The sequence below is a fragment of the Ranitomeya imitator genome, chromosome 2 (genome assembly GCF_032444005.1).
Source record: "Ranitomeya imitator isolate aRanImi1 chromosome 2, aRanImi1.pri, whole genome shotgun sequence".
In the NCBI taxonomy this organism is placed as follows: domain Eukaryota; kingdom Metazoa; phylum Chordata; class Amphibia; order Anura; family Dendrobatidae; genus Ranitomeya; species Ranitomeya imitator.
The window spans coordinates 721,773,649-721,795,709 of NC_091283.1; the positions used below are offsets into that span (position 1 = coordinate 721,773,649).

A 22,061-nucleotide genomic window follows, 5' to 3' on the forward strand; every position below is an offset into this window, starting at 1 on the left:
ACCCGACTTTGCCAAAAGTCGGCGACTTCTGAAAATGGCTGACTCGTTTCGTTCAACCCTACCTTTGATTACTGGGCATCAAAAATAGACACCTGGCCTGAATTGGCAGAATATGCATTACAGGAGCTTGCTTGCCCAGCTGCTAGTGTGCTATCAGAAAGATTCTTCAGTGCTGCTGGTTCAATGCTGACCGAAAAAAGGACTAGTCTGGCTCCCCGAAATGTTGATAATCTAACCTTCATTAAAATGAACCAATCATGGATTTCTAATTATTTTGCCCCACCTTCCCCTGCTGACACGTAGCTTGCCAGAAAAATGTCTTGCTTTTGGCCTCCTCTTACTGACTGCTCCAATTCCTCCATTTGCAGCTGCTGAATGTCCACGATAGGCCATTTTTATACCTCCCTAAATGGGCTGACTCCCCCCACAGGGCCTTGGTCACCACTTGGCGCAAGCACCCGTGCGAGTGCCGTTTGCCTGGACAGGTGGGTGTGCCCACTTTTGGGGCGACGGCACTGGTACAGGGTCACTCATAGTACAATGAATTGTCTCTGACGGTGGTGGTGCACACCCAACGTCAGACACGCCGTCGTAATATAAGGGGCCCTGTGCCAGTATCGCTGCCCACAAGAGAGTGTTCCCCCAGTTCGAACAGTGCTCTACCACTTGCAAAACTTACCTCTCCCTGCTCCACCACTGTGTACTCTGTGCTGTTAAATCCTTCAATGGCATGGCCAATACAAATTTGTTGAAGTGATAGATGATAGTTAAAATATACAGGGGCCCTGGCCTTCATTTAGACCAGTTAATACTTTGCGCCTATTACAATTGTCTGCTACTCAGCAGAGGAGACCACCCCAGTACCTAGCTATGCCGCCTGGTTAGTCCTGTTACCAATTTTGAACTGCATTTAGCCAACTTTTTTATTTTAGGCCTACTAAGTCTGTGTGAGCCTCTCATAACAGTTGTCCTCCGCTGAAAAAAGCTATGCTGCCTGTGTACTCCTCTTATCAATTTTGAACTGCATTTAGCCTACTTTTTTATTTTAGGCCTACTAAGTCTGTGTGAGCCTCTCATAACAGTTGTCCTCCTCCGATGAAAAAAGCTATGCCGCTGTCATGTCGGACGCTATTCACACTAGGGCGTCCGACAGACAGCGGTAATTCTGCATTCGTCCACTATGCGCTCAGTGGCACCGGCTAGATTTTATCTAGGTTGTCCGGGGTTAATCTAGCTGGTACTCGGATTGGAGGCTGGGGCACGCCCACGGCCTTTATATAGTTCTTCTGAACTTTGGGCGTCGCCGATTATAGCTTGTGTCTTGTGCCTGGTGATCTCGGTTCGGAGTGGTGGTCCTGGAGTGGAAATATCAGATCTGGTGGTGTATGATCCTTGTCATATTTCTCCTTCCTAGATTCGTGTTTTGTTTTGCCCTGTGCACATTATAGTGTCTGTGCTTTTGGTAAAGGTTGGTGTTTAGATTATCACTGGGTGGAGGGTGGAGGTTTCAGTTTAGTACTGAATCAGGAGTTAGGGTCAGGCCTGGCGGCCCAGACAAGCACACCATCAGTCTAATCTCTGGGAGAGGGACAGACAGGGTTTCCCTAGTCTTAGGGAAATAGCAGGGGCCCGGGTTATTAGCTTTAGCCTACCTAGGCTCCCCGTGACAGCCGCCTGATTAATCCTGTTACCAATTTTGAACTGAATTTAGCCTACTTTTTTATTTTAGGCCTACTAAGTCTGTCTGCGCGACTCATTACAGCTGTCCTCCATTGAACAAAGCTCTGCCGCCTGTGTACTCCAGTTACCAATTTTGAACTGCATTTAGCCTACTTACTTATTTAGGCCAACTAACTGTGCCTCCCATTACAGTTGTCCTCCACTGAACAAAGCTGAGCCTCAATTTTCACCATTTCAGATATTAAACTGCATTTGGCCTACTTGTTTGGTTGGGCCTACTAACGGTGTCTGCCGCTCCTTGCTTTTCTCCTCCACTGAACAAAATTGAGCCTCAATTTTCACCGTTTCAGATATTAAACTACAGTTGGCCTACTTGTTTGGTTTGGCCTTCTAACGGTGTCTGCCGCTGCTTGTTGTTCTCCTCCACTGAACAAAGCTGAGCCTCAATTTTCACCATTTCAGATATTAAACTGCATTTGGCCTACTTGTTTGGTTGGGCCTACTAACGGTGTCTGCCGCTCCTTGCTTTCCTCCTCTACTGAACAAAGCTGAGCCTCAATTTTCACCGTTTCAGATATTAAACTGCATTTGGCCTACTTGTTTGGTTTGGCCTTCTAACGGTGTCTGACACTGCTTGTTGTTCTCCTCCACTTAACAAAGCTGAGCCTCAATTTTCAACCTGTTTCAGATATTAAACTGCATTCGGCCTACTTGTTTGGTTGGGCCTACTAACAGTGTCTGCCGCTCCTTGCTTTTCTCCTCCACTGAACAAAGCAATGCCGCCTGTCTACTCCTGTTACCAATTTTGAACTGCATTTAGCCTACTTACTAATTTGGGCCTAGTAACTGTGTCAGCCACTCCTTACAGTTGTCCTCCACTGAACAAAGCAATGTCGCTTGTGTACTCCTGTTACCGATTTTAAACTGCTTTTAGCCTACTTTTTTATTTTGGGCCTATATCTGTGTTTCCTCCTCATCCTGCCCATTGCCCAGCCACTGCTAGATGAGTCTGCTGGTACATTGACCCAGACCACTACATTCCCCTTGCACTCTACATAGCCAGAATCTGACCCTGCTGAAAGTCAGGTTTCCCTTCCTGCATACTATACCACCTTACACGGGGACAAAGAGGAAGGTGCAGATGAAAGTGCAGGTTCCTTCATCAGGTGAGGGGGCATACTCGTTGGCACTGGCACAGGGCCCCTCATAGTATGCAAAAGTGTCTCTGGCAGTGGGAGGTGCCGCCCGCCATCAAATACACCACCGTACTATCAGAGGCCCTGTGCCAGTGCCAACTAATGGGCCCCCCTGCTTGCTTAGGATCGCAGCACTTGCAAAGTTGAAATACTTACCTCTCCCTGCTCCACCACTGTGACGTATTCCACGTTTCGCCGGCCCACGAAATTCTTGAGCCAGCCCTACGCCCCCACAACTTTAGCCAAATGAGCCCCTGTTTTCAATGCCTAACTGTTATTATAAAGTAAATTAAGATTGACATGCTTCAGTAATACGAATTGATGTTTTTGGCATTAAAATGGACACTGTAGGTGTTTTCCTGTCCTCCACTCACTGCCGACTTTGATTACCCATTGACTTGCATTGGGTTTCATGTTTCGGCCGAACCCCGACTTTTCGCAATAATCAAAACTTTTGAGAAAGTCGGGTTTCGCGAAACCCGACTCGATCCTAAAAAAGTAAAAGTCGCTCAACTCTAGTCAGAAGTAGAGGTATATAATTGGGTATCGTCAGCATAGAGATGGTGCTGGAAACCAAATCTACTGATTGTTTGACCAATAGGGGCAGTATACAAGGAGAAGAGGAGGGAGCCTAGGACTGATCCTTGAAGAACCCCAACAGTAAGGAGGAGATGAGAGGAGGAGGATCCAGCAAAAGATACTGTGAAGGAGTGGTCAGAGGTAGGAAGAGAACCAGGAGAGAGCGGTGTCATTGAGGTCATTGGAGCAGAGCCTAGTGAGGAGGAGCTTGATGATCCACAGTGTTGAATGCTGCAGAGAGATCCAGGAGAATTAGCATGGAGTAGTGACCATTAGATTTAGTATAGTTGTAGGAGGAGAGGTGAGAATGTATCTACCATATATACTCGAGTATAAGCTGAGATTTTCAGCCCATTTTTTGGGGCTTAAAGTCCCCCTCTCGGCTTTTACTCGAGTCATATGCAGGGGTCGGTAGGGGAGGGAGAGCGGGGGCTATCTAATTATACTCACCTGGTGCAGTCCCTGCGCATCCCTGTTTCTTCCGGAGCTCTATATTCTTCCTGTACTGAGCGGTCACATGGTACTGCTCATTACAGTAATGAATATGCGGTTCCACCTCCCATAGGGGTGGAGCCGCATATTCATTACTGTAATGAGCGGTAACATTGACCTCTCAGTACAGGAAGAATATGCAGCGCCGGGAGAAGCAGGGAATGTACCGCGCCAGGAGCAGGTAAGTGTACGGGGAGGGGGAGCGCAGCGCTGGGCGATATTTACCTGCTCCTCGTTCGGGTGAGGCTCCATCATCAGCGTCCTCTGGCTTTGATGCTCAGGTCAGAGGGCGCGGTGACATAGTCAGTGCGCGCCCTCTGCTGAACGTCAGTGCTGAGGACGGAGCCGCACCCGAACGAGGAGCAGGTAAAAGTGCCGGGGTCCTGAGAGACGGAGAGGTGAGAATATGATTTTTTTTTATCGCAGCCACAGCATATGGGGCAAGTGACTGAATGGAGCATCTATGGGGCCATAACGATTGTGCAGCACTATAAGGGGCAGTGACTGTATGGAGCATCTTATGGGGCCATAACGATTGTGCAGCACTAAAAGGGGCAGTGACTGTATGGAGCATCTGTATGGGGCCATAACGATTGTGCAGCACTATATTGGGGCAGGTGACTGTATGCAGCATCTGTATGGGGCTATAACGATTGTGCAGCACTATAAGGGGCAGTGACTGTATGGAGCATCTGTATGGGGCCATAACGATTGTGCAGCACCATAAGGGGCAGTGACTGTATGGCGCATTTTATGGGGCCATAACGTTTGTGCAGCATTATAAGGGGCAAATATCTTTATGGAGCATCTTATGGGGCCATAATCAACATTTGTGCAGCATTCTGTTGGGCAAATGTGTCTATGGAGCATCTTATGGGGCCTTTATTAACCTTTATGCAGGATTATATGGGGCATATTTTAATATGGAGCTTCTTATGGGGCCCGTCATAAACTTTATGGAGCATTATATGGGGCTCCTGATTCAATATGGATATTCAAAAACACTTAACCTACTGATGTCTCAATTAATTTTACTTTTATTGGTATCTATTTTTACTTTTGACACTTACCGGTAGCTGCTGCATTTCCCACCCTAGGCTTATACTCGAGTCATTAAGTTTTCCCAGTTTTTTGTGGCAAAATTAGGGGGTCGGCTTATAATCGGGTCGGCTTATACTCGAGTACATACGGTATTTATGTTTAAATCATCAAGTACGTGGTGGCTATAATAATGCAGTAATATGGAGTGTGCAATTTACCCTATGGGGCTGCATTATACTATATGGGGCTGCTTTTTAGTCTAGTGGGGCTACATTTTTTACTTCATGGGAGCTGCGTTATACTCTATGGGGGCAGCATTATACTCTATGATAGCTGCATTATTCTCTATGATGGCTGCATTATACTCTATCAAGGACTATGGGGAGTGTGCTATACTGTTTGTACTATATGGGGGCTGCATTATACTCTGCACTACTGTATATCGGGGCTTCATTTTACTCTGTGTACTATTTGAGGGGTGCATTATACTATAAGGGAGTGTTATAATGTATGGAGTACAAGGGGGAAGGCATTATACTATATGGAGGACTATGAGGAATGCATTATACCATATGAAGGATTAGGGGGTACATTATACTATGGGAAGTGCATTCTGCTATATGGAGGACTATGGGGTGCAATATGCAATATGGAGGACTACTGGATGCATTATACTATATTAAGGACTAAGGGATGCATTATACTATATTGAGGACTATGGGGATTGTATTATACTATATGGAGGACTATGGGGAGTGCACTAAACTGTATGGAGGACTATGGGGTGAATTATACTATATGAAGGACTATGAGGTGTGCATTATACTATATGGAGGACTATGAGGAGCGTATTATACTATATGGAGGTCTATGGAGAGTGTATTATTCTATATGGAGTACCATTGTCAAAATGGTGTCAAGTCTCCCTGGAGGACTTGGAATTAGTTGGTCACATTGGGTAATAAATCACAAGTCTTCTGTAGAGGTGGTGTGGTTCATGTCCTATTTTAAACGGATTTGGTTTCCTTCGGTGGTGAGAGGGTTAAGGACTCTTTCCATGCTGGCTGAGACCATACAGACTGATTGTTCTCAACTGCAACTGCTTACCATTTACTCCCTGTATATACAGTACAGACCAAAAGTTTGGACACACCTTCCCATTTAAAGATTTTTTTGTATTTTCATGACTATGAAAATTGTACATTCACACTGAAGGCATCAAAACTATGAATTAACACATGTGGAATTATATACTTAACAAAACAGTGTGAAACAACTGAATTTATGTCTTGTATTTTAGGTTCTTCAAAGTAGCCACCTTTTGCTTTGATGACTTCTTTGCACACTCTTGGCATTCTCTTCACGAGCTTCAAGAGGTAGTCATCGGGAATGGTTTTCACTTCACAGGTGTGCCCTGTCAGGTTTAATAAGTGGGATTTCTTGCCTTATAAATGGGGTTGGGACCATCAGTTGTGTTGTGCAGAAGTCTGGTGGATACACAGCAGATAGTACAACTGAATAGACTGTTAGAATTTGCATTATGGCAAGAAAAAAGCAGCTAATTAAAGAAAAACAAGTGGCCATCATTACTTTAAGAAATGAAGGTCAGTCAGTCCGAAAAATTGGGAAAACTTTGAAAGTGTTCCCAAGTGCAGTGGCAAAAATCATCAAGCGCTACAAAGAACCTGTCTCACATGAGGACCGCCCCAGAAAAGGAAGACCAAGAGTCACTTATCCTTCTGAGGATAGGTTTATCCGAGTCACCAGCCTCAGAAATCGCAGGTTAACAGCAGCTCAGATTAGAGACCAGGTCAATGCCACACAGAGTTCTAGCAGCAGACACATCTCTACAACAACTGTTAAGAGGAGACTTTGTGCAGTAGGCCTTCATGGTAAAATAGCTGCTAGGAAACCACTGCCAAGGACAGGCAACAAGCAGAAGAGACTTGTTTGGGCTAAAGAACACAAGGAATGGACATTAGACCAGTGGAAGTCTGTGCTTTGGTCTGATGAGTCCAAATTTGTGCAATGTAGAAAAGGTGAACGGATGGACTCTACATGCCTGGTTCCCACTGTGAAGTATGGAGAAGGAGGTGTGATGGAGTGGGGGTGCATTGCTGGTGACACTGTTGGAGATTTATTCAAATTTGAAGGCATACTGAACCAGCATGGCTACCACAGCATCTTCCAGCGGAATTCTATTCCATCCGGTTTGCGTTTAGTTGGACCATCATTTATTTTTCAACAGGACAATTACCCCAAACACAACTCCAGGCTGTGTAAGGGCTATTTGAACAAGGAGAGTGATGGGGTGCTACGCCAGATGACCTGGACGCCACAGTCACCAGACCTGAACCCAATCGAAATTGTTTGGGGTGAGCTGGACTGCAGAGTGAAGACAAAAGGGCCAACAAGTGCTAAGCATCTCAGGGAACTCCTTCAAGATTGTTGGAAGACCATTCCCGGTGACTACCTCTTGAAGCTCATCAAGAGAATGCCAAGAGTGTGCAAAGCAGTCATCAAAGCAAAAGGTGGCTACTTTGAAGAACCTAGAATATAAGACATATTTTCAGTTGTTTCACACTTTTTTGTTAAGTATATAATTTATATAATTCCACATGTGTTAATTCATAGTTTTGATGCCTTTAGTGTGAATGTACAATTTTCATAGTCATGAAAATACAGAAAAATCTTTAAATGCGAAGGTGTGTCCAAACTTTTGGTCTGTACTGTATACTGGCTTTGGGTGGTTAGACCCTGCCTGTGAAAGATTTGTCTTCCTGTGCTGAGTGCAAAAGCTAAATGGTTAGAGTGGAGTTGGTGCAGCAGTGATCTGCTGATCTGTAGTTTGCTGTTCTATGTGTGTGTTTATCTTCTGGTCCCTATTCCCATTTGGTTTATTCCTCCCTGTCCTTATCCTCCTACCTATTGTTGGTTTGTGCTTTTGTATGAGAGGTTTTCTGTGATCCCTCTTTTGTCTTTGTGTCTTATTTACCTCACTTTTCTGTCCAATGCCTCATGGGGTGGGGTAGGGGACAGATTAGGATTTATTAGGAGCATAGCAAGGTCAGAGACCCAGGCCTCTCTACCTTCAAGAGTACCCATGGGATAGGGATAGTTAGGTTCCCAGTTCCAGGGACAGTTTGAAGTGGCTCTTCCTTACCAAAGACTCTCACAATGTGACAGCTATGAGGTGTGCATTATACTATTTGCATGACCATGGGGTGCATTATACTATGTGGAGGACTATGGGGTGCATTATACTAAATGAGCAAAATGCTGCCAGAAATCATTGTTCTGAGCAGCACATCACCCGGTGAAAACTGCAGATAAGCTGCTGATAACAAGATACTGTATGTGGACAGCTTGATCTACTTATGATCATTCTGTGCCCATCATTCTTCCGCAGCCAGTGAAAAGAGGCTGGGAAACAAGTGTGGAATTTCACAGAAAAAAAAAATACTGAGGGATTAATAAATAGAACAATTTCACAGAAAACAACCCCTAATACTAAAATATCTTTATTAACAGTAATTAAAAACAACAAAGTGCATACAAATCCATCACCAAAAGAAAACACTTGAAAATAGAAAAAGAACCTAGGGAGGTGCCTGTCCCTAATAGCCTAACTCTTCTCAGTACCCTACCCTGCAATATTTGTGGTTTGTTTAAGCAGGTTATATCACACTTTTTGTTCAAACAATGGCAGCTTAGGACTGTGTTATTTAGCACACCAGTGAAATAATCTTTTATTGCTGCATTCTTACACCCCTGTTTTGAGGTGTGGTTTTTTTTTTTTTTTGGCTCCCTCTCTCTCCACTCCAAACCAATTTTGGAGGAGTGGTATTGAGAGTAAGTATTGTGGTTGAATATCTTCTATAGTGGAAGGCCATTTATTGTAGATTTAATATAGCCAAAATTTTGGGTGTTATCCTAACATTATCTATTTTTTGGGGTTATTATACCCTCTAAGTGTGTTTTTTTTTTTCTTTCTCCTGGTTCACTTGGTTCTCACATCTTTCAGTACCATACCATCACTAGGGTCGGAAATTTTTCTGCCAGGGCCAGTTATATTGGGACAGCCGTCGAGGAGTGGGGGCGCCATTGCGCAGGTCTAGGGTGCCAACCCCCGCTGGTAGGTAGGGTGAGTTTGAGGGACAGTATTTATCTTGATATCCACACCCTCCACATTTCACTACATTTTTCTATTTCCCTTCTTAATAGAGTTTAATAGACTAGAAGGGACAGTCGACGTTGAGCGGGGGCGCCACTGCGCAGGATTAGGGTGCCAACCTCCGCTGGTAGGTAGGGTACTGAGAAGTGTTAGGCTATTAGGGACAGGCACCTCCCTAGGTTCTTTTTCTATTTTCAAGTGTTTTCTTTTGATGATGGATTTGTATGCACTTTGTTGTTTTTAATTACTGTTAATAAAGATATTTTTAGTATTAGGGGTTGTTTTCTGTGAAATTGAAACAAGTGTGGAACAACTTCAATATTGTTGCTCACACTCGTTTAATGGCCTGAACTCAGCGCATATAAATACAAGTAAAATGTTTCTGTGTGATGGAGCAATATGTGAGCATTTGGGGCTCCACTTTAAACTTTTGCCCAGGGCCCCAATTTGTCTAAAACCGGCCCTGTGCACATGAACACCGTTATGTTCATATTAGTCATTTGTGTGATTATTAACATCTCAGAAATCAATAAGACAGTTTTATGCTTTAAGATATGTTTCCATATTTATTGAATAGTATTGTGAATTGAGTATAACTTAATTGATACATTTATGATAGGCAAACATACAGTGGATAGAGCGGCATAACATTTATAAAGCTGCAGCTGCTTTCTCCAAGGTTTCAATTTCTTTACTTCTTGACACCAATGTTGTCTTTTTTTTGCTGAGATTGTGTGCATACCTCTGAAATAAAGTATAAAAAGAATTATTAGTATCTAGATAAAGCATAACTCTGAATCGTAGAGACAGTGTTGCCGCTTACGAATATTTACATATATCTGGTAACAAGTGGTAAATTATTGCACAGTGTCATAAATCATGCATACGTATGTGCATGTGACATTTACCGTGAAAATTGCTAATGAAAACAATTAGCCACCTGTAGCCTACCCGCTGTCCAGAGGCATACATTAATGCTCCCAATGGATATCACATCATTCAATAAACATTACGAGGTCTTTTATATCTTGTCAATCAGACAGGTCAAAAATGTAAGTTACGGTAGTTATTAATCATAAATTTTGTAAAGAAGAAGAAGCTTTAAATTCCTCTTTTTGGATAACAGTTTCAGAAGTGGACCTCACACACACACTCCTTAGTTTTCTGAACTGGCTAAAAAATGTAATATTGCATTATTTTAAATTGTACTATGATCTTAGCATTCATATGAATTTACCTTGTGGTTGAGGGCACACTGGCTCAGGGACACAAGCTGAAATAAAGTAGAAATAATTCATTAGGAACCGATGTAGCTACCTGTCAGTTATTAGTATTGAGAAAAATTATTGCACAGTGTAATAAAAGATCTGTATATGACATTAAGGCCATGTTCACACGTTCAGTATTTGGTCAGTATTTTACATCAGTATTTGTAAGACAAAACCAGGAGTGGGTGATAAATGCAGAAGTGGTGCATATGTTTCTATTATACTTTCCTCCTGATTGTCCCACTTCTGGTTGTGGCTTACAAATACTGATGTAAAATACTGACCAAATACTGAACATTTGAATGTTTTAGTGTAATTATGGCTTTGTGCAGTGAAATTTACTAGCAATAAGCAGAAAGAGGCTGAACAGAATTAGCTATCCATAGCCTACGCACGTTCCATAGGCATACATTTTGTGTCATACCAGTTGATAAAATTAAGTCTGTTAAATGTTAAGTCTCAAAATGTATTTTTGTTTTTTAACTTGACAATCAGACAGGTTATGAATATCAATTAATAGTAGGGCCTAATCTTTGACAAGAACAAGTGTGGCCTCAAAATCCCTTTCTTGGACGACAGCAATTTGAAGCCCCTTGATCTTACCAACCACTGAAAAAGTCCTGGAGAAGGACATTTTTAGATCAGCAACAACCAAATTAATTTCTTTTAGCTGGGAGAATATGATACATGCTAACACCTAATAAACACGATCAAGTGGATCTCTGTTACCTTGGGGAGAAGGGCACTTTTGTTCAATAACTTGTACCACTGGTTCACAAGCTGGAAAAGGACATTTTTAGATTAGCAACAACCAAATTAATTCCTTTTAGCTGGGAGAATATGATACATGCTAACACCTAATAAACATGATCAAGTGGATCTCTGTTACCTTGGGGAGAAGGGCACTTTTGTTCAATAACTTGTACCACTGGTTCACAAGCTGGAAAAAAAGAAATATATAGTCACTTTAATTATACTTTGTTTTAGAGAGAAAAGAATTGAAAAAATATAAATGTCCGATCACATGTCTATGCCTCAGTTTAAATATCCTTAAAAAGGGGGCTTACAACAATCCATATATAAAGGGGTAATTCCCAAGTGATTTGTTTTTTGTGTGGCATAGTCTGCGTAATTCTCTAGAATAGCTCACACAGAGATATCATGATACCATTTGTGGATTTACCCTCTTATCATGGATACCAAAAAGTGCCTTTATATTTTTATTTTATCATTATTTATAGGTATTATCACTGTGCAATATTTGTTACAATATGTGTATTTATAGTCCTTGGGGATAAGGGGTTATTTTACCCACACTCTCCTTTTTAAAAGATTTTACCAATCATGTCTGGTTACATTTTTAATAAAGATTACTTGTTATTACTTATTTGGGTATTATTGCTTCCCTTTTTATTGAATTTATGTCTCAGTTTAGCAGCACTCATCTGCTATCCCTACTTCTGTGTTTTATATATATATATATTTTTTATATATATAAATATATTGTTCTGGTCTAGTCTACTGCATGCACGACCTTGACCTCTTCCTCCACCTACTTAGCCATAAAATTCCGTGGCCATCAACCACGGAGGAGGAAGAAGGCAGGTTGTGGCTAGGTCTTTCAATACTCTGGAGTCCACTGAATTGGGGAAGAGTCAGTGCTGGATGGGATGTGGCTACGGCCACCAATGCAATTCATTAAAAATGACGGTGTGTGCCACTTAATGCATTTGTTGCCTTGTACTCTATCAAGAATGACAAGGTATGATTGCGGGTTACGCCAGTGTTGTTTTAAAAGAATGATAAATCCAGGTAAAAGAACCTGCCTTGTGCAGTCAACTATCTGATGTGAATGGAAGTCTTTCAATCCTCCCTAAACAGATGATGTCTAGGGAGTGAAGGATAGGGTGTGTAAAATTACAACATCTGATTCTTTTGTTTGCCTGGGAGGTAATCCACCATCGGAGGTGACTGGCTACTGAGCATCTAAACAAATAATAATCTGAAAACAAATTATCTCTCCCTTCAAAAAAGAATAACTAGTTCTCATGTGATTCCCAAGGTTGTTTCACCATAGAGGAACACACAGCTGACAACCTTATACTGGCTAACTGCCGGTAAAGTATCTCAAGTCTATAACCTTGCAAAAATGAATGTCCGCTTCCTTGCCCCCATAATTAGCATTTTTGATGAGGCTGAAGTCACTTTGCCATTCCTACAATAAAAGTGACAGCTTCCTGTGGACCCTCTCATTCACTTCCATGGAACCCCCAATATAGATGTGACAAAATAACATAGTAACAAATATAGGGCAGCAATGTGGCTCAGTGGGTAGCACTGCAGCGCTGGAGTCCTGGGTTCAAATCCCACCCAGGACGACATCTGCAAGGAGTTTGTATGTTCTCCCCGTGTTTGCGTGGGTTTCCTCCAGATAATCCGGCTTCTTCCCACACTCCAAAGACATACTGATAGGGAATTTAGATTGTGAGCCCCATCGGGGAAAGTGATGATAATGTGAGCAAACTGTAAAGCGCTGCAAAATTTGTTAGCGCTATATAAAAATTAAAAAATTATTCTTATTATATTAACCACTTACTAACAAATATAGAATGTGATGAGTCTGACATAAAGTTGTAATAATGATGAGCTTCAGATGGATGAATTTTCCTCATATTATCGGTTCTTACCTGTATGGGCTGTCTTCATACCATTTACTTACATGAACATAGAATTAACCTAATGTCATTTACTTATGTGCACAATAGATTATATACACAAAATAGGCACTTACGATCCTGGCATTGAGGTTCTGGCTCTGGGCATTTCTTCTGTCCCTTCACTTGAGACATTGTTCTTGTGAGACTGCGACTTTTGAGTGTGAGAGAACTGGTGCAGGCAATCACAGCAATATGATTAGTCTCTGCCAACTCTAGCTTTATATACACATGGGAGACAATTATGAAATATAATTTCCAGAATATTTTCCTCCCTTACTCAGAGACCCTGTGCATTGTGAAACATATTACATTTGCATAAAATATTTGTAAATTCTCCTGAAAGGCAGGGAGGTTCTTTCTAAATAGCTGCCTAACATGACAACAATGCAGAAAATGTAATATGTATGGCTTAATGAGTTATCACCGAATATGATTATTCAGATTAGTATATGTAATGAATTTAGGTATTATTAATTACAGTGACAGAATGATGTTTCGTCTGTGTAGCTTTGCTGTATTGCAGACTAATTCTCGTTTCTTTTCAAACATAATGGTCGATTTTCTAACATTAATTCTTGAATGTTACACCCAATTTTGTTCTTTAAGGGGTTGTCCAGTACTTTAATGTAGATGGCCTATAATTAGGATAGGTTGTCGTATCAGATCAGATGGGGGTGGGAAACCAGGCACATCTGCAGATCAGATGTTCCTAAAGCAGTCCGGATGTGAGCTGTTTCCAAGTGGAAAAAGCTCAGCTTCGTCAACTGTATAGTTGGATATTCGAATAAGGGCAGATGTGTTGTGCCTATCTGCGGCCACTATACAGTTGAGGGAGCTGTGCTGTGCAGCTCCCGCAACTGATCACAACCAGCCACCATAAGCATCGAGAACAGTTGATCAGAGGGGTGCCTGGAATTGCAACCCCTTCAGTCTGATATTGATGATCTATCCTGTATATAAAAGTGATGAATAACCCATTTAATCACTATTTTACGTAACTTATTTTTACATTAAACTACTATAGCTGTATGAGGCATTCCTTTCTATACAAAGAATTTTTATTTTCTACAAGCCCCATTTGAGGGTACATATAAATTATTGAGTAAAAGGCAATTTCATCAATGTATGGATTTTTTCATGGATTGCATGCATATTCATGATGTTTATTCTAATTTCTCTCCTACTTCATGTCACAGAATGTTTTACCCGAACTTCAGACTACATGTGGCTATCCAATGTGGATTTCAATACCCACTGAATCATCAGCCTGCATGATGAGCAAACCAATGGATTTGGAAAAATGTGTATGATCATTCAACGGTAACTATTAAAGGCTAGATGGTGGCCCGATTCTAACGAAGGAATATGCATGTCCACGTAGTATATTGCCCAGTCACCTAGTATATTGCCCAACCACGTAGTATATTGCCCAGCCATGTAGTATATTGCCCAGCCACGTAGTGTATTGCCCAGCCACATAGTATATTGCCTAGCCACGTCGTATATTGCCCAGCCATGTAGTATTTTGCACAGCGACGGATTATACAGCACAGAGCCACATAGTATACAGACTTGAAATAAAAAATAAACATATACTCACCCTCCGAAAGCCCATTGAAGTCCTGGCCCTGTGTGCTGTGTGCGGTGCACGCGGCAGCTTCCGTTCCTAGGGATGGTATGGGCGCAGGACCTGTGATGATGTCATGGTCACATGACCATGATGTCATGGCAGGTCCTTCTCACAGGAACTGTGATGACATCGCGGTCACATGACCGTGACGTCATGGCAGGTCCTTCTCGCATACCATCCTTGCCACCGGAACCTGCCACTTGCATGGAGCGGTCACCGGATCGTCGCGAGGAGCAGGAAAGGCAGCGGAAGGTGAGTATATAATGATTTTTTATTTCTTTTATTATTTTTAACATTAGATCTTTTCAGTATTGATGCTGCATAGGCAGCATCAATAGTAAAAATTTGGTCACACAGGGTTAATAGCAGCGTTAATGGAGTGCGTTACACCGCGGCATAATGCGGTCTGTTAGCGCTGCCATTAACCCTGTGTGAGCGCTGACTGGAGGGGATAATGGAGCGGGCACTGACTGTGGGGAGGAAGGAGCGGCCATTTTGGCGCCAGACTGTGGCCGTCGCTGATTGGTCATGGCTGTTTTGCCGCGACCAATCAGCGAGTTGGATTTCCATGACAGACAGAGGCCGCGACTAATGAATATCCGGGACAGACAGACAGACGGAAGTACCCCTTAGACAATTATATAGTAGATTGGATGAATGATACTGTGAGAGTTAAACTATCATGTCTAATGACCAGTGGCAGATTTTACTGAGAGCCAGATTGCCCTTGTAATATTCTATTACATCACAGTTAGTTCAGCATCTGGAATGGAGATGAGGATGGCTTCCAGCAGCCCATAAGCCTGCCATAAACTATAATATCTGCAAGATAAAGTTGAGGATATCATTGAATATAGTGGAGGAACTGCAGAAACTACAGAAACCATCCTAAGCTTCCTGCCTGGTATTATCTCTATGACTCAAGTTAATCTATCTATATAATCATCTAAGGTCCACTTCCGTCTGTTTGTATGTTTGTCTGTCATGGAAATCCCACATCGCTGATTGGTCACAGCCGGCTGGGTGCGACCAATCAGCGACAGGCACAGTCTCGCCACGAATTGGCCCCTCCCTACTCCCCTCCAGTCAGTATCCCCTCCATACTCCTCTCCAGTCAGAGCCCACATAGCATTTTAGCAGTCCATTAAATGGACTACGTTACACAGCGGCATAACGCAGTGTAACACAGTCCGTTAATGCTGCCCTTAACCCTGTTACGGGGCGCATCGCAAACGCATGCTATACTGGGCATGTGCTAGCGATGTGTCGTCATTCTGTGACTGACTCGGAAACGCTGCCTGCAGCATTTCCGGGTCCGTCACCGCTTTTGACAAGTGTGACCAACGTTTTACTATTGATGGTGCTTGTGCAGCATCAATAGTAAAAACATATAATGTTAAAAATAATAAAATCACGCTTCGATGATTGGTCGCGCCTGGCCGGCCGTGACCAATCAGCTACATTGGCGCGGGATTTAAATTATGCTTCATTGACCAATCAGCAACAGGTGCAGTCCGGCCGCTAATTGGCACGGGACTTAAATCACACTTCGCTGATTGGTTGCGGCCGGCCGGGCGCGACCAATTAGCGACATTGGTGCGGGATTTAGATCACGCTTCACTGACCAATCACTGACAGGTGCAGTCCAGCCGCGAATTGGCGCGGATCAGCGACAATGGGGCGGGATTTAAGCACTGCTTCACTGATTGGTCGTGCCCGGCCAGCCACGAACAATCAGTGACAGGCGCAGTCCGGCCGCGAATTGGCGCACGATTTAAATCACGCTTCGCTGATTGGTCACTCCCGGCTGGCCACGACCAATCAGCGACATTGGTGGGCGATTTAAACACCACTTCACTGATTGGTCGCGCACTGTGTTTAAATCCTGTGCTAATGTCGCTGATTGTTCGCGAAGCGTGGTTGATTGGCGCGGGATTTAAGCACCACTTCGATGATTGGTCGCGGCCGGCTGGCCGCAACCAATCAGCGACAGTCGCAGTCTGGCCGCGAATTGGCGAGGGATTTGAACCACGCTTCAGACCGGACTGCGCCTGTCGCTGATTGGGGTGGGATTTATTTTACCTGGAAAGTCCTGTGTGTTCATTGCATTATTATTAAATCTTCATAAATAAACTACATACATATTCTAGAATACCCAATTCGTTAGAATCGGGCCACCATCTAGTGGTGATATAATTGAGCAGCCTTTCCTTACTGAACATTTGATAAAGTATCTCACACTATCATACTATCCTTATTGAAAAAATGTTCATGTATGGGATTGACAAGGCTATGGTTAGGTGGACTCTCTAGCCAGCATAAATATATGTGGGGATTCTCTAGCAACAAGGCAACCCTCACATGTACTTATGCTGGTTAACAGATGTAAATCATTCCTGCAGCAATAAAAACTAAATTTCTGAGCACTAAAAAATACTCGGAGGACACCTGGGCGTGCTCGGGAAATCTCAAGTAACAAGGATATTCGCTCATCACTAATTACTATATGTTGCCCTCCTTTATGTATTCCTTATAACCCATAGTGTCTTCTCTTATTGTGTATAACCTTGTCCCTTATTGTGCATAACCTTGTCTCTTATTACTCAGTGTCCTCACTTATTACGGATAGCACCATCTCTTACAACATAGTCCTCTCTTATTAAGCAAAGCACAGTCCCTTATTACATAGTGCAATAGCTTATTGTGTATACCATCATCCCTTATTACATAGTATCCTTCCTTATTATGTATAGTTCCATTATTATATAGTGTCCTCTCTTATGTATTATGCTATTTCTTATCACAGTGCCCTTCCTTATGTATAGTTTTGTCATTTTTTCATAGTGCCCTCCCTTATTATTACTACAGTTATTCATGCATATTCATTTTGTAAAATCAAATGCCTTACAAAGAAAAAAAATCTCCACCTTCACATTGTCTCTAAGGGCAGTCCCACACGTCCAGATAATTCCGGTACCGGAAAAAATCGGTACCGGAATTATCTGTGTCCGTGTGGCCCTGCGTTTCTGTGGCACATCAGTGTGGCACACGTGCGGCACACGTGTGCCGCCCGTGTGCCCACTGGGTATCACACGCACCGTGCAGGAGACAGCGCTAATGTTTAGCACTGTCCCCTGCATCGTGCTGAAGCCGCGGTTCATATCTTCTGTGCAGCAGCGTTTGCTGTAAAGAAGATATGAATAATCCATTTTTTTTGTGGTTTTTCGTGTTTAAAATAAAGCTCCATGTCCCCACCCCCTGTGCGCCCCCTCCTCCCCCCCCCGCTGTTCTGAAAATACTCACCCGGCTCCCTCGTTGGCTGTCGCTGCTTCCTGTCCCGGCCGCACCTTCTACTGTATGCGGTCACGTGGGGCTGCTCATTTACAGTAATGAATATGCGGCTCCACCCCTATGGGAGGTGGAGCCGCATATTCATGACTGTAATTGGCGGCCCCACGTGACCGCATACAGTAGAAGGTGCGGCCAGGAGAGGAAGCAGCGACAGCGAGGGAGCGAGCCGGGTGAGCATTTTCAGAACAGCGGGGGGGGGGACACCATGTGGGGGGGACAGCGCTTACTGGAGTGCTGTCTCCTGCACGGCACACGGACTGCACATGGACAAAGTCCGTGTGTGGTACGTGTTTTACACGGACCCTTTGACTTTAATGGGTCCGTGTAATCCGTGCGCTCCCACGAACACTGACATGTCTCCGTGTTTGGCACACGGAGACACGGTCCGCAAAAAAATCAATGACATCTGCACAGATGCATTGATTTTAATATGTCTACGTGTGTCATTGGCTCCGGTACGTGAGGAAACTGTCACCTCATGTACCGGAGCCACTGACGTGTGAAACCGGCCTAAGCTGTACAGCTGAGCACCTGTCCCTGTCATATGATCGATCAAGTGCATTTGCTATCCTTAATCTAATGACTAAAATAAAAATGTGCATCGACAGTCACTACATGGTTAAAATGTGCGTTTTGTTGGTCAATATGTGTTTTTCTTGTATTGCATTTAGTATATTATAGTTTGCAATACCCTTAGCAGTGCAAACAATGTGTTTGTAGCAGAAAATATGATACAAACTATTATAGACAACCTATTTATATTACTGATTAAATAAAATGATGATAAATAAACATAAAATATATAAAGGACATGAATAAAATGCTTTTGATAAATTCAGTTAAAAGCTGATCCTAAACTAAATCTAATGAATAATGTTTAGTTAACACGATAGTCCATTTTGATATTCACTTTAGATATACTATTGTTCAAGCATCCTTTCCGCAATGAAATATCTAAAAAAGGTTAGCATGTGACAATACGGCAAAAAGTCTAAAACTGTTGACTCCTGAAACTAAACATGAATGGAAGGAGTATATATTGTATAATACTACATGTGTCACTTGCGGTGCCTGAGTGCGTATTCAGTCCATAACAGAAACAGAGGAACAGCATCTTCGGGGGTGAGTGCCATATCTTCTTTATTGTTTCACTGTCAGTCAAGTCTTTGATCCTCTGTGGATTTTCATTGAGCACCACCCATAGCTGTTTTCTCTGGATAGTGTTGCAGTCTACTCCGCCGCCGCTTAAACACCTGTGAAAAGTTTGCAGATCTAGTGCCGCATGGCTACCATTGTCTTGGTTTGGTTCTTGGTGTAACTATATGTTATATGCTGAGCACAGAAGAAAGCAAGTCAGGTGAAAGCAAGTGGCAATTGGCATGATTGAAACTTCTGATGAAATCATGATAGATTCGGACTCTAGCACACCAGCGGAGCTTGGTTTATTGGCAGGCAGAGAGGTTGCGGTGGAATTCTTTATGGATTGCAACCATAAAGAAGAATTAGAAATGATAAGTACAAAGTCTTTGGAGTCAAAAATCTATACGTTGGCTGAAAAAGAAATTAGACTGTATTGGACAATAAAATCACTGAAATCGTATGTTGACTGTCACCGGGTCCCTAGAGGATTGCGGGTGTATAAAGACATTTAAGACATAAAAACATTTAAAAGAGCATAGAAACATACCCAAACACAAGCATTCCCTAAGTCCAGGGATATGCTAAAGATACAAAAAAGGAATAAATGTCCTTTATAATACTTCCCCTGACGAAGCTACTGGGTGTAGCGATACGCGTTGGGAGTGGGGCTCTGTGATTCCAGTGAGTGGCAAGTATTTACTATATGTGCATATGTATTGCTTTGTTCATCTTTTGTATATCGGTACTTGCCCTGGACTTCATGCGGACTACCTTATATTATGATTATCATTTTTTAACCCACATTTGGGCTTTATTCTGGGACTTATAGTTCTTGTTATGGGGGTATTCGTTCGCAAATTTAGTCCAGCACATGCTGCCACATGCACACACATTTTATGCATGGGTTACACTCACTGGTGTCTCTTATAAAGGACATTTATTCCTTTTTTGTATCTTTAGCATATCCCTGGACTTAGGGAATGCTTGTGTTTGGGTATGTTTCTATGCTCTTTTAAATGTTTTTATGTCTTTTTTGTACTTGTTTGCCTCAATAAAGCTTAGATTATTCGTACTTTGGTTGTGTGTGCACTGTTTGTTGCGCCCTCTTTTTCCTTTCTATATTATTGCTTATGTTTTGGCGCAATAGTTGCACCCCCATTAGATATAATATGTCATTGTAGGTGGTGCCTGCTCGCTTTTTTCTCTTTTGCATGTATAAAGACATTTCACAGTTTATGGAAGATGCGTTTTTTAAGGATGCATGGGAGCAGATCCACCTCGAATGCTCACAAAAATTACTTTTATTAGTTATATCATAAAACGAAAAAGAGTATAGTAAATTGTGTGAGCAGCTGGACAAAGCAAAAAAGGGAATCATTTACGAGATTGGCAGAACCGCAATTCAAATTATTCCTCAAAAAATTAGAGAAAAAACTAGTAATAATCCAAATGGATACGAAGCAAAAGAAAAAAGAAAAGTTTCTAAGGGACAAAAATGATTTTGACATGGGGCAACTCTTCTCCTGGAATAAAAATAAAAGAAGATTCTATTCAAAAAACCGCCCCGGAAAAAACTTTATTAAGAAAAGAGCAATGAAAGATGGATGGATTACAGACTCCGATTCAAGCGGACTGGAGGAACAGGGAGAAGATCGCAACACCGCAATTACCGCAACCACATCATCTATGACCGTCCCTTTAGGAGGAGAACCCGGCGAGGGGGCCGCAAACGTAATAAGACAAAAGAAATGCAAGCAAGTGTCCTGGAAGAGGTGAACACCACAGATGATAAACTTCGAATTATTAATCTGTCCAATAAAGTTTTGTCAGCAGATCAAGAACGAGTCTTATCTTTGGGGTTAAACTTTTGTTTACCTGAGCGCTTCAATTTAACTAATTTTAAAATAGACATGTCTAAAAGCGTGAGGAAAATTTATTTACACAAACAATTCGCTAATAGAGATTCGACACCGCAGGCGACGGTTGTACCAACAACGGAAAAGCCTGCTGTGATAGGAAATCTGGGCTTTATGGCTTTTCCACCATCTGAAACTAAAGAAATTGATGATATTCGTTTATTAGCGAATTTAAATGAGGAATTTGATGAGGATGATCAACTGAGGAAGCAAGATACTGTTCAAACATTGATCGAACCCTTTAGGGGGGGAATTCGTTCTAGCTATATGCCAACTGTTTCCCCAGGAAATTCAATAGACTTATTTCACGATCTAGTCCTGAAAGATGTTGAGGCTATCATATACAGAGAACCTAGAAAGAACTTAACTCCAAATGAAGAAAAAGCCCTATGGGAAATGCAACGGTGGAAGGACGTGGTTATAAGAAAAGCAGATAAGGGGGGGAATATCATTATCTTGGATAAAAGTTATTATATTGCTGAAGCTTTATCTCAACTTAATGACAGATCTACATATTTACTATTAGATAGTAATCCGACGATGAAATTCAGAGAAAAATTACGCTCTCTGTTGAATAAATTTGTGGTAAATGGGGCTTTATCTAAGAAAAGAGCAGAAAAACTTCTACCAGAACATCCAAAAATACCACATTGGTATAGCCTCCCAAAAATACATAAAAATGCCACGCACCCCCCAGGACACCCTATAATTTCTGGGAACAAGTCTCTAACAGAGCCATTATCTCAATTTTTAGATTGGCTTTTAAAGCCTCTTTTAGAGAAAATTCCATCTTTTGTAAAGGACTCTGGAGATTTTTTGTCAGCCCTGAAAATCATAGACTGGCAACCTGGGTTTTCCCTTGCTTCCATAGACATTG

The 22,061-nt window shown here is 42.3% G+C and overlaps 1 protein-coding gene across 1 annotated transcript; it reads right to left on the minus strand.

The window, feature by feature from the left end:
- Positions 1-9,700: 9,700 nt before the first annotated feature.
- Positions 9,701-13,380, minus strand: LOC138665579 (putative small proline-rich protein 5). The gene is made up of 5 exons (XM_069753179.1): positions 13,222-13,380; positions 11,320-11,370; positions 11,160-11,210; positions 10,400-10,435; positions 9,701-9,906 (listed from the first exon to the last, which is right to left on the minus strand). The coding sequence occupies exons 1-5, from the start codon at positions 13,277-13,279 to the stop codon at positions 9,854-9,856; spliced, it is 249 nt and encodes an 82-aa protein (XP_069609280.1). The 5' UTR covers positions 13,280-13,380; the 3' UTR covers positions 9,701-9,853.
- Positions 13,381-22,061: the final 8,681 nt, after the last annotated feature.